This window comes from Caloenas nicobarica, chromosome 2, assembly GCF_036013445.1.
Source record: "Caloenas nicobarica isolate bCalNic1 chromosome 2, bCalNic1.hap1, whole genome shotgun sequence".
NCBI classification, from domain to species: domain Eukaryota; kingdom Metazoa; phylum Chordata; class Aves; order Columbiformes; family Columbidae; genus Caloenas; species Caloenas nicobarica.
This window is the reverse complement of record NC_088246.1, coordinates 124,152,122-124,165,247: the sequence shown is the minus strand read 5'-3', so window position 1 is coordinate 124,165,247 and position 13,126 is coordinate 124,152,122. Positions and strand designations below refer to the sequence as shown.

At 37.9% G+C, this 13,126-nt stretch overlaps 1 protein-coding gene across 1 annotated transcript in view; it reads right to left on the bottom strand.

Moving 5' to 3' along the window:
- Positions 1-13,126, bottom strand: part of RP1 (RP1 axonemal microtubule associated) — a 181,291-nt gene that overhangs the window by 140,844 nt on the left and 27,321 nt on the right. Inside the window, 8 exon segments of the mRNA XM_065629346.1 lie at positions 718-821; positions 4,135-4,264; positions 4,405-4,436; positions 4,539-4,615; positions 6,153-6,228; positions 7,096-7,174; positions 7,764-7,915; positions 12,768-12,900. Of these exon segments, the coding sequence (XP_065485418.1) occupies positions 718-821; positions 4,135-4,264; positions 4,405-4,436; positions 4,539-4,615; positions 6,153-6,228; positions 7,096-7,174; positions 7,764-7,915; positions 12,768-12,900 (783 nt within the window).

Sequence of the window (13,126 nt, the reverse complement as noted above, 5' to 3'; positions counted from 1 at the left end):
AGAAATCAAACTCCACTCTATTCCCATTCATGCCAATGCACATCATGTAAAAGAGGAATGGGACCAGCTTTGACTATGAAATTATTCACGGGATAAATAAGGGGAAGAACTGGAAAAAGTGAAAGAGAATCAGCTTCTTCCCTCATCAACAGAGGAATTTCATCAGAAAGAACTAATTTCTACAACCCCATTTGCCTACTTGTGTACTGCAAGTGCTGAGAAAGAAAGGCAATAGTAAGACTTTGAAAATGGTATGAAACAAACCATAATGGATCAAAACAAACATGGAATATTTCAGTTTGCTTGTGTCAGGCATATTACTTAAAAAAAGACACAAAGGAAAAATGGGCATTTAAAATCAATCCTTAGAATTTATATTTATCCAAAAAGACAGAATATTAGGGCATTCCAGGTACCTCATCAGCATGTGACAAGCCAATAAAAATAACAGCTTGGAATGGCCTGGTATTCTTGCATCAAATATTTAGTCTGTTAAAAAATCCTACCAAAGAGTAAAAAGTAAACTGAGAAACCATCCAGAGTCTTAAGTATAGATTTGCCTATTCATTGCCAATTTCCTGGGTTCAGTTCTGCAATTCTTTGCACCTTATCTGACTGGAAGCACAATTATGTATTAGACAGATTAAAAACAGCATCATTTTTAATCAGACAATGAAATGTAATTCTGAAGCAGAAATCAGTAACAGCATTTGCTACCTTTCCAATTACATGGCCATTGACAAGAGCAAGAGCAAGCCGTGGTATCTGATGACTGCTGAATATACATATATTTCTCCTTTTGACATTTACATCAAAAAGACCTAAGAGTTAAATGAAAAAATGTTAGAAGTATGAAAGTATATCAATTAATATTTACATTTATTTGCAATCTATGGTTTATAATTTTCAAGGGAAAAGAATGAATGAAGTGTTTTACTCAACAGTTTGATCTCTCTGATCAATGAATCTCCACATTCCTTCAGGAAAGGGCATCTAGAGATTACTGCCTACTTCACTGCTTTGAGGAGAAAAACCCTGAGAGGTAATGATAAGGAACAAATTTCTTTTGACCAACGTGTATGTTTAAAAAAAAAATGCATAAAAGGCAGCTGAGGACTCCAGCATAATGAACTGGACTACAGCAATGAGCTTACATGATAAATAACGGATCACATAAGGAACGTCAAGCCCTCACGTAGGAAAAGAGAATTCATTTTATCTGTATCCATATTAGAATTTGTAAAGCAAATCTTGCAGCATAGCTCATGGCTTCTAAAATTTTATATGTGGCCAATTTTCCAAACAATTACCTCTTATAGCTACAAAATACTGTTGAAAGATAAAGTAATGCCATTTTTACTGCTCCCAGTGGCAGCAGCTGATTTTTTTAAACAACAGTTCTACCAGTACATTATGTTGCCTGAAGTGTAGCTTTCTCTGGAGGAACCCTGTGATGTCCATAACTTAAGATTTTCAGGGTATCATTGGGACCATGAGAATTATACACCCAAGAACCATAGTGCCCATTGGGATGATGTCACAAATCATAAAATACAGATGAGGCTTCTAGTCCTTTGGGCAAGATAGGGATGACACATAAGTGTCACAATGGGTCTCTGCTTTCCGAGATAAAGCTTCCTGAGAAATTAAAAAGCCCTAGACCAAATTATCATCATCAATTTGAAGGCCTTTGAATTATATTACTTTGGATCTGCTGAAGACAAATAAACAGTTAGACCAGTATCTGAAATGCAGAATTTTCTATTAGAAAAGGCAGATAGTTTATGTCATAGGGCTTTATTCCAAAGCACACACAAGGAAACAGGGCCCCTAAATGAAAACTTAAACAATTCCCAAGTCAGAACCTGTGGGCTTCTGTTGAGTAAATTGCTGCACATATAAGTAAAATAAACAAATCTGAAAGAAGGGAGAAAGATATTGTTCTGAAGGGAGAACAGTTGCATGATAAGTGTCTGCATTCATTTTGTACTTGTGTTTTGTTCGTACTCTGAACTATGAAAAAAGAACACAATTATTGCTGTGTCACTAATTGTTCCTCTGATATCAGGGCAACTTTATAATATTGTTCAGAAAAATCAAGCTCTTTTTAATTACCAGTTTAATTCCTAAGTATTCCTAAATCCTTAGAAGGTTGCAGGTCACACTACACATTTTTCTGACTTCCAATCTAAATTAATTAACAGCTAGTTTATACCAGTTCTGTTTTCATCTAATGTATTTAATTATATTTATCATCTTTAACTACTGATATTTAGTACCTGTGCATCAGATTTGGTACTTGCACAATTATACTAATTATTCATATAAAATTGTGTAGATAACACTCATATGAATTTTACATCTAGCATGTAAAATGTACCAAAAAGGTACAGAATGCCATAAAAATGTCACATATTTATGTCAGAAAAATACCATTAGAAAAGCATTCATTTATGGAAAAGAAAATGCAGCTATATGAAAATTGGGAAACAGTTTGTAGTGTGAACATGAATTCTGCATGCTAGAACATTATGAACACTATGGTGCCAAAATGATCTGATTTGTCTAAATCAGATAAAATACAATCCATCAATTGAAGACACAGCAGTAAAAAACAGCAAAGATATGGTTACTGCATCAGTACAGATCAGAGACCAAATTCCTACAAGCAGGTAGTTTGGTCTGTCACCAATTTCCAGTTTGTGACCCTAAATGGATTTCCTTGGGGGAAAGACACAATAAGGTCTCCCTCAGCCTCCTTTTCTCAAGGCTAAACAGGCTATGCTAAGGAGTATTGATTGCACTGCTCTCTATGCGCTCTTCGGTGTGCCCGGAAATATTCTGTTCTATCACTTCAAAAAAGATTTGTGTAAGGTACTCGAGAATGTGTCAGGTCTCTCATTTTCTCCAGGCTGAACAGCCCCAGTTCCCTCAGCCACTCCTCATAAGACCTGTGGTCCAGAACCTTCACCAGCTTTTTTGTCCTTCTCTGAACTCTCTCCAGCATCTCAACATCTTTCTTGTAGTGAGGGACCCAAAACTGAACGCAGGATTCAAGGTGCAGCCTCACCAGCACCAAGTACGGGTTGATGATCACTTCCCTAGTCCTGCTGGCCACACTGTTTCTGATAAAAGCCAGGATGCTGTTGGCCTTTTTGGCCACCTGGGCACACTGCTGGCTCATGTTCAGCCGGCTGTCGACCAACACCCTCAGGTCCTGTTTCACCACGCAGCTTTCCAGCCACTCTTTCCCAAGCCTGTAGCGCTGCCTGGGGTTGTTGTGACCCAAGTGCAGGACCCAGCACTTCTTGGCCTTGTTGAACCAATGCAATTGGCCTCAGCCCAACCTTCCAGCCAGTCCAGATCCCTCTCATAGAAGACATATTATAGAATGTCCTGAGTTGGAAGGGGCCCACAAGGATCATCGAGTCCAACTCCAGTCCCTGCATATGACAACGTCACAGTTCACACCATGTGTCTGAGGGCGTTGTCCAATTGCTTCTTGAACACTGTCAGGCTTGGGATCATGACTGCCTCCCTGGGGAGCCTGTTCCAGTGCTCCACCCTCTGTACAGCCTTCCCACCCTCAGACAGATCAACATTCCTGCCCAACTTGGTGTCGTCTGCAACACATATATGATATGTATTATAGTTAAATGTTAGCAACACGGTAGGACAGAAGGTGATAAAAAGGAAGAACTAGAATAGTGCCATTAAAATCAATTACATGGACTGAACAAAATTAAGTATTTATATATATATACTCCCTATGAATGAAATATACTTGGAAATTTGACCTTGTTAGCTTAGATGGATCTAGTTACAAAAGACTGTAGCTGTCCTTATCATGGCAGTTTCATGGAAGCAGATGACAAGAATTTTCTATTTGGTAAGGGAAATCCAGTGACAAGATACTATATGAGGGGGTTTTTTTGTGCGTTATATGTAAACCACGCATATAATTTCTGAGCTCTTATAGCCATCAATACATGTAAATATTTTAAGTAAGAAAAATGTTTCTTATAATTATCTATTCATATTCATTACAGGAATTACTATATGAGATCACAGTGAACTATAAAGTCCTTCTTTCTCATATCTTTTATGCATACATCCACCTGAAAAATACTTTACCGTATTTGTCTTTCTTGTCACCAAGAGCGTCGACACCTCTACCTGGACGGAGACGAATGAAGCCATGGGTAAGTCTGTTGTAAAACTGAATTGTATTCCCTTTCTGAAATTTCCACTTTTCGGCAGCCCACTAGTTTTGTAAAGAGAAGCAGAAAAGACTTATGAGAAGGTGATACACAGGAATTTCATATACATGAGAAAAAACTGACCTGATTTCATTCAAAGCATAATTTGAATGGTGTAAATAAAAATAAGAAGGTATGTTCTTACATTTTCCTTTCTCTTGAGTTCCAGCTCTTGTCCTGTACAGATAAAAACCATGTAATCAATTTACAGAGCATCCTCATTTCATTTGACATGGTTACAGCAAGGCTGGCTTCTCCTCCCCACCAATTTTCACTTACTTCCTGGAAACGTGCTGGCATCTGTCACAGTCAGTTCTCTAGCAATATTGCCATCATCCTGCCCCTGGTCCAGCCACCTAAAAACCAGAACCATTTTCAGTAATATACCCACAGTACTGTATACATGGCACATGCAAACTGATACTTCATGTTCTGTCTCAAGGCTGACTAACAACAATATAAAAATCTAGCTTTAGTAAAAAGAGATTAACTTTGGCAAAAATGGCTTTGTTTTTTTTTGATGAAACATGAATAAAGGCTTTCCTGGACTGAGGTACAATGGCCTAAGCCAATTATTACAAATCAAAGAACTCATATTGATCCCAGATCAATAACAAAAGGCGCAATCGTCATGATGTTTGGTCTTCCTGTCTGCAAGAAGGCTACAGCAGGATGCAGATTGTTGCATGCCCTGAAAATCCCTATACAGGGAGGCAAATCCAACACAGGCAACAATTTTACCATGTCTGACCTATACTTTTACAATGCCATCGTACCTGCTTCACATCTACTCACGTAAGTTAAGTCTAACTCCATCTGAGTCAAAAGGATTCACACATTGTGGGAACAAGATCAGCAAGCACAGTGTCAGGCTCTAACAATAACTAGCACATACCCTGTGTTTTTCTGCCTGAAATGGATTTGAACTCTCCCTAAATTATGTATGAAGCTAGCATTACAGATCTCTTCATAGCAGTTCAGCTCATCTAGAATACAGAATCAAAACTAGGTCAGGCAAAGAGGAGGTGCTGTATCTGATAGGCAGAAAGCCCTTACTTCTGCATAAATCAGTTTCAGTGTGCACATTGCTCACTCCAAGCTGTCTTGGACAGTTATTTATTCACTCAGAGAAGTGAGAGGAGGAAATAGAATTGAAGAGCCACTGGCAAGCTGCAGGTAGATACATACATGACTGGACTTTACCATTCCTAATATTTGCACTGATCTTTAGCAATTATAATTTTTATGTAAGGTGATGAGAATTAATCAAGCATAGATAAAATTAGAAATGAGCTACAGAACAGAAGATTCAGAGCAGTAGCGTCTGCAGTGGAAAAGGCAGGAGAGTTAGGTCTGCTTCGAATATTGTTGCAGCTCAGTGACAGGCTGCACGGCAAATGAGAAAAAGAGATGTGGTCAGGTAGCTGCATTTGTGACAGTCATTTCACAAGATCTTAACATCTGATCCTGAGCTCACTGAACCCCAAGTTAATCTCCACACTAACTTCAGTAAAGCAGGATCAGTCTGCTAAAGAGGCAGCAACCCACTCTTCTGAAAAGCCTTGCATTGCATGACATGGAAGAATGGATGGACCTGTTGGTGTCAGATCCAAGGTATTGGATATGAGGAATGTGTCAAAAAAGTGTGTCTTGAACAGATTGCAAGGCGCAAGAATGGAAAGTTCCCAGGCAGAACATTTTATTGCTTTTTCATTAGCTCAAATGCATCAGAGATTTGGGACAGGTACAACTCAGAGAGCTGTTAAAAAGAATCAGACCATCTCAGCTCACTTTTTAGGAAACACATATTTCCCTTGACAGGACATTTCAGAAGAAAAACTATGAATAATTACAAATTTATTAAAACTCTATCCCAAATGAAATACCACCAACCTGTGACAAAGAAAAGTATAATCCAAATCTGTTATAGGATCCTTGATTACGACTTTGTCCGGAAACCAGCCGTTTCCTTAGAATAAACAAAAAAAAAAAGAAAAAAAAAAAAAAGTTAGTTCATGAGAGGCAGATTTAATGAAGTCTGACTTCCCATGGCTTCTTCTCTTCTACTGAAACTGCAAAAGCTGCAGCTCCACTGGCAGGTTGCTAGAGTCATGGCTGGAGAGATGACAGTACCTGCTCTAGGTAATGTAGACCTGGCTTATGGGCCTACAAGCTGCCATGTCTCTTCCTGGCTGTCAGGGCTCTGAGTGCTGCACATTCCCCCCCATTTGACATACTCATGGTATGATACATTTGTTTTGCCAATCAAAATATCAACAAGATTGGATAGCAGCTTATCATGACCCAAAATAAGTTGCTATGTTTTATAATATTTAGGCCCAAAAGTTTGAAAAACAGGTCTTGTGACTGCAAGCAATTTGAGTTTCACCACTAATTGGATGTCTAATGACAAGATAGTGTAGTCAAAACTTCCAACTGCATCTTTACAGGGTAACTGATAATGCTAATCAACCTAAAATTATAATAGCCCCTTTTAACTATAACACAGACTGCATAAGACATATTTGATGTCTTATCATGCAGACACTCCTCCTCTTCATAGTTTTCCATAGGGATTAGTCAAAAATGACAGAACAGCAACAGATGGTGTCCTTAACATTATGGTTGAGAGTATAGTGAAAGTGAACACAAAATATTTGAAATTTGTGTTGATATAATAATGCAACTGTGTCACATGAACTGTTTCCTTAGAAGCCTTTGCCTTTCACTTCTAATATGTTTTCATACATTCAGTTTTAGAAACACATGTTGTATGTCAAAGAAAAGGTTAATAACTTTGCAGGCAATATTCAGTTACTATATAGAGATTTCTGACCTGATCCAAGACCATTGTGTCCTATAACGATCTTGTACAAACGTCCCAGGTGCACAGCTTCAACAGTAAAGATATCAGTCTGTAATCAATCAACAAAATTTCAGTAAAATCTAAAAGGTGAAGCATTCTTCAGCTGTGGAATCCCAAATACCCATAAACCCATAGAACTCTGCTGTCAAGATCATGCTTCAAAATATCAGCTAATGATAAGGTGAGAACAAACCAAGAAGGACAGGTTTCTGGAAATAAAAGAAGTAAGCCTAATCACTTTGCTAATAGAAGTAGTTCCAAATAAATGGGATTAGGGTCAGAAAAGAGAAACCTGCTGTAAGCTTAACTGACTAAATGATTACAAATTACAGCAGATTTCAACTTTAGAAACACAGATTTAAAATGTAAGGTTTCATTTTCTCTTCACTTATTAAATAAAATTTTTAGAAGAATTAAAAGCAAAAGTATGCAGCTTAAATATTTTATAAATGAAAATTCGGACTTCCAAAAGCACCGGTATACTTTGGAAAGTATTTTTGGCTTAATTATGGAATTTTGGGGAAACACTGGAATGTAGTAATTATCTCTTTTCTAATTGCACTTTGCCTGGGATAACCAGCCACCTGAGAGAGAAGAGCTAACCAAACATATTAGAAAATGCCCTCTCTTTCACTTACTTGCCCTTTTAAAAATTTTTTTGATTTCTGTGACCTAAGCAGCTGTCTTGATCCTGTATCACCTCTTTCTCCATAGACAGAAATATAGACATCAGCCTCAGTTCCAGCATTCCACAGTTCTCCCGTTGTCACATGCACTTCATAGAGAGTCACTGACAATAAAAGATGACAACCTTTCATATCACAAACACTATTATATTTACAATAACATCTAGCTGTGAATGTGCCTGTAGAGTCCAAATAAATCTGTGTCAAGGACAGTTAGAGTATAAAACCTTGAAAATCTTATTCAGTACTAAATAAAATAATGTACAGACTTGCTTTAGTGTTACATTTACCCTTTTTATACCAGACTGTCTCTGTGGGGAATGTAAACAGAATTGAACTTTAAATGCACAATACTATGTCTTTGTCCTGCAGGATCATTTGAAATCTTCATAAAGCTGAAAAGTAAATAAAACATAAATTCAAGATTAGTCTCACCATAAGCGGTGAGATCAAAACTGTAACAAGCAACAGGAGCCATCAACATTTTGAAGGCACTGGTTAACCAACCAAGAAAAAACCTGGCACCACAGTTTCAGTTTTCTAGGACTTCAGAACTCAGAAAGCTGCACTGGTTTATTATTTTACTGATTCATGCAATAGGATAGTATAGACTTCATTTATTACATTCCATATGGAAATTCTTTACAGGCTGTAAATTTGAGAGTAAAAACCCAGGACTTCAATAAATTAGTTATTTAATAGAAATGGATAATGCAAATAAAATTAATTTGAGTCAAAATTCAATGGAACTGGAGTAAAGACTATGATACATAAAAATACGTATCAATAGAAAACTGTGGTCATTAAAACGCAGATGTAGGAACCTGATGAAATTCAGAATTATGACAAAAGCTTGCAATTATAATCTTCAGTAGAAATATGGGAAAGGCAAAGTTCACACCAAAATATAGTAACAGTATTTTTTTAGACCAAGACAGGTACAGAGAACAAAAGAGGGAGAAAAAACCTCATTTTCTGGTACACGAGCTCTTCTTCCAGATGTGGGTGTCCTTGTGCTTCTCTGTCTTGCAAGTAGAAAAGAGTTTCTGGACCATTGGGTCCAGAACAACATCAACATTGTCAGCATTCATTTATCAGTTTCTACTTGAAATATGTTATGAAGTTTGGCTGTAATCCTCTGAAGGAGGTTGCTCCCACATCTCACTATTCTGGAGGACAAACACTTTCTTTTAACAAACAGTGAAAATTTATTCATGACCAATCGATACCTGCAATTGTGCTAAGTAGATGGTGAGTGTTCACAACTTTTCCCTTGATGCTTGTTTTTCTTATGATGATCTCACATTTATTTACATGGCATTTCTGTGCAGGTTACTACACAAGCTGTCTTTAAAGAATTTGATTTGTATAATGGTAACGATCCATCTAAAACAGTAAGCAGTCTGCACAGGTTATTTTAACGTGCCCACACAATGCTAGTGCTAATTTGTTTCTAGCATCAGAGCTAAGTCATTTTGAGATGATGACTGGGTACCTCTTAAACTCCACTGAACTGTTGTACCATACACATATGCTATTAATAAATCCAGCAAATAGGCTTAAAAAAGCTAACTTTAACATTCAAGCAATTTTCATGGTTTTTACACTTCCCTTTTCCTCTCATAAGTTTAGAGATCATCCCAGCTTTATAATACGTATTTATGAGTATTTACAGTGCTTACAACTTTTATCAGGGGAAGTTCAGGTTGGGTATTAGGCAAAGGTTCTTCCCTGAGAGGGTGGTCAGTCACTGGAACAGGCTCCTGAGGCAAGAGGTCACAGCGTCAAGCTTATCAGAATTCAAGGAGCATCTGGATGATGCTCTTTGTCATGTGGTTTACTTTTAGGTAGTCCTGTGAGGAGCGGGGAGTTTGACTCAATGATCTTTATGGGTCTCTTCCAACTTGAGATATTCTATGATTCTATGATTCTTTAAATCTTCCATGGAAAAGTGTGCAGAACAGAGATTAACAGAAGGAATGGTATTCTTTACATCTATTTTTGTCTATAAGTGTAGAACATTACATTTGTAAACACGTCATTCTGAAATTAGGAAATGTAAGGGTTAAGACTATTTACAACATTTAATTCTTTCCCCTATGCCTATGAATTATGAGAGATAAAGAGATGAAACACGTGCTTTTTCAGATCAGCTATTATTATTTGGACCAAAGCCAGGCACATTTAAGGCACAGAAGCATTTGACAGTCTGTAGTTAGCAGCAGAGTCTTGTATTATTTTTTCCCAGAGTACACCTGTCTCAATACTCAAAATAGTTTTCATTTAGCAACTGTTAATTAATACTGTATTTTACCCTCATAATTTACCGTGTCACCACCTGATGTATTTATTTCCCCAAATTTTTCTTTACAGCACTCACATAAACAGCTACCCCATGAACAGACCATTTCTCCAGAACAGGTAAATCTCTCCAGACTAACAATCCCATGCCTAAGACCACAACAATCCTCTCTATTCCTACAATCTCCTCCTTCATTAACTGTCTGCTTTGTAGTCTGTGCAATAAGAAAAGCAAAGATCCACCAGCCACCACTGTGTAAGCCTTATTTATACCCAGCATATAATTAAAGTTTGTGTCATAAAACATGAGCAGAAGGGGAAAAAAGTGAGATGGTTGAGGATAAAAAGTCAAACGAATGGTGCTCAGTCCCACAGCATTACAGTCACAAAGTCTCTATGTAATACAGTTTAATTCAGACATTTTTTCTTTGAATAAAAAGGCTGATAAATCAGAAAGTGTTTCAGCCTCTTTTTATTCAAAAATTGGTTTTAAAGTGCCTCTCATCATCTCTCTTTCAGATTGAATCCAGACCTCTTCACTGTTCTGTTATCAAACTATCTTCTCTGAAGTTAAAAGCTATGTTCTCTTTTCACTGTCTCATGCAGAAATATAATATTGGCAGAAAGACACAGAGGTTGTCTTTCAATTACTAAGTTACAGATGAAACTGCCTTCTCCGAAGCTTTCAGCATGACCCCTCTTATACTGAGGCTGGCAGAAATGCACAGAAGTTCTTTTTTCCTCTCTTGTGTGAAAGAGAAATTGTTAACTACAAAATGTAGATTGAAAGGATGGTTTAACTGTGCTGTTGCACTTTATGATGCACCAAGATTACTTGATAATAATAAACTTTCACTACGTCTTTATCTCAGAAACTACGCAACAACTTAGTCAGAAAGAAGGGCCTGAAAATTAGAAGGTCAGTGTCCCATAATATTAAGCAAGAGAACATTTGGGGAGAACAGATGCTGCAAGTAGGGGAATGGAGCATATTCAATATAACATGTTAATGATAATCAATAAACTTTTATTTAAAGGGAGAGGAGTGTTTGGTTTTTATACCAATGTGCTTGTATGTTCCCCTACCCTAATAACATTAAAGTCTCCTGACCAAAGAGACCAAATCTATGAGCAAGCAAGCTGACTGACCCAGAGGCTTTTCATGCCCTCAAGGGTATGAAGATCATAACCACTCAAGATCAAAAATCATTGTGGTTAGGGCTGGCCAGCCTCTCTCTTTAGCATTTTATGAGCCATTTACAGCTGCTAACTACATCACTGGAGGAAATCTCTCCTGCTGTTCTTTTTCTCTTAAAGACATATTAATCAGGCAGCAACCTGTTTTTCTGCTCTTCTTTCAGGCTCCTAATCTCAGTGCTCAGTCATCACAAACAGGCATAATTACAGCTCCAGGCCACCTAGCTCTGTCAAAGAGATTGTCCCATGGTATATTTCCCCACACGAATGGGCCGTTTTCTGGACTTCTGCCCCTCAATTTCATTTATATCCTTTTCCTCTAGCCTGCATCCACAGCAGCTGTTACCATTGAAATACCTGTTAATCATTTCAATTTTGCAAGATCAAGGCAAAGTACCTTAAGCATACCACCAAGTATTGCTATAGTTTTAAACATTCTGAAAAATAGGTTCCATAGTTTTTAAACTTTGATTGGAAGTTTTTCTCATCTCATTAATCTTGTCATCTGCAGTTGATACAATTTTTTGTGGAAAGGAAGAGAGGAGGACTGGAATCTGTGCCACGTGGATCTTACTCTACTGAAAGCTCCATCACAAATATTACCAGTGGTGTTATGACTTTCCCCCCCAACACCATCACACCTTACAGGATGAGAATCTGCCCCAGCATTCTTGTTCTCTCACCCACACCTCTCCTAGGATACACTGATCTTGCTGTGCCATTGTACTTTCCTTAGGCCAGAAAAGAACAATATCATTTGAAGAGAAGGGAAGAGCAAGCACAGACTTTCCACCCTGTTCCCATTGCTGAAGCAGAGATACCATATAGCAACAACATCCATCACAGGTGACAGGGATTGGTGTGGTACAGCAGGACGTTAAAACAGTATAACAGCAGCAGCACTCAATAATTTTGATATTATCTGGCATCGATCACCTTTAGAATTACAATACAATCTTTATGTGAGTAATGGAGCTTTTAACACTTACAGCTTCTGAAATGTTGCTAGTTTTGTTCCAAATGCAGAAATTAAAAGTACTCTGGCAGACTGTCTCAGCCACTTACAAGAAAGAAACTAGAACAGCAGCTACAATAGTCACACTGGAGTTATAATCCTCAGTTAACGAAAATAGAGTTTGTGATCTGACTCGTGTGATGGCTTCATGGTATTTAGGCATATGTGAGGTGTCTTTACTATTTCCTCTATTGTAAAGCAAACACAAATGCTGAAAATCTTAACAAAGAAGGAGTCTTTTTGAAGTACCTGTGAAATTCAAAGACTCACCCATCTCTTTTCCAGTGATTCTTAACTTTTTACCTGAGTATGCCCAGTAACAACAGGAAAACAACACAGAAGGAGTGTTGTAAAAGTAATAGAGGGCCTGATGAAAAACAATGAACTCACCTCTATAGGCATCAGTCTGTGGCCTGATTTAGCTGATGTGGTATTGTGCTTACCTGGAAGAATGGGCTGACCCTGCCGTAAAACAGGAAGCTCCACAGATGTTTCCCCATCAGCCTGGTCCCAGGCCAGCCATCGATGTGCAGGGAAAGAAAACTTCTCCCCTGAGAAAAGGTTCAGCAACTGCACCTAAACAGCACCAAGAATTGCAATTTAAGTTGCTAATCTCAATCCAGATAGAACATTAAATGTGTGGGATGCTGTTGAAATCTGTGCAGTTAGAGCTCTGTGGCACGATCACAAAATCACAGGTTTTGGGCATGTCTGGTCCCTGGATACAACTTCCCCAAAGTTGACTTTTCACTCAGTCAGATTTGAAAGTTTGGGGCAGAGTAACTCAAGTGCAGCCAAGAAA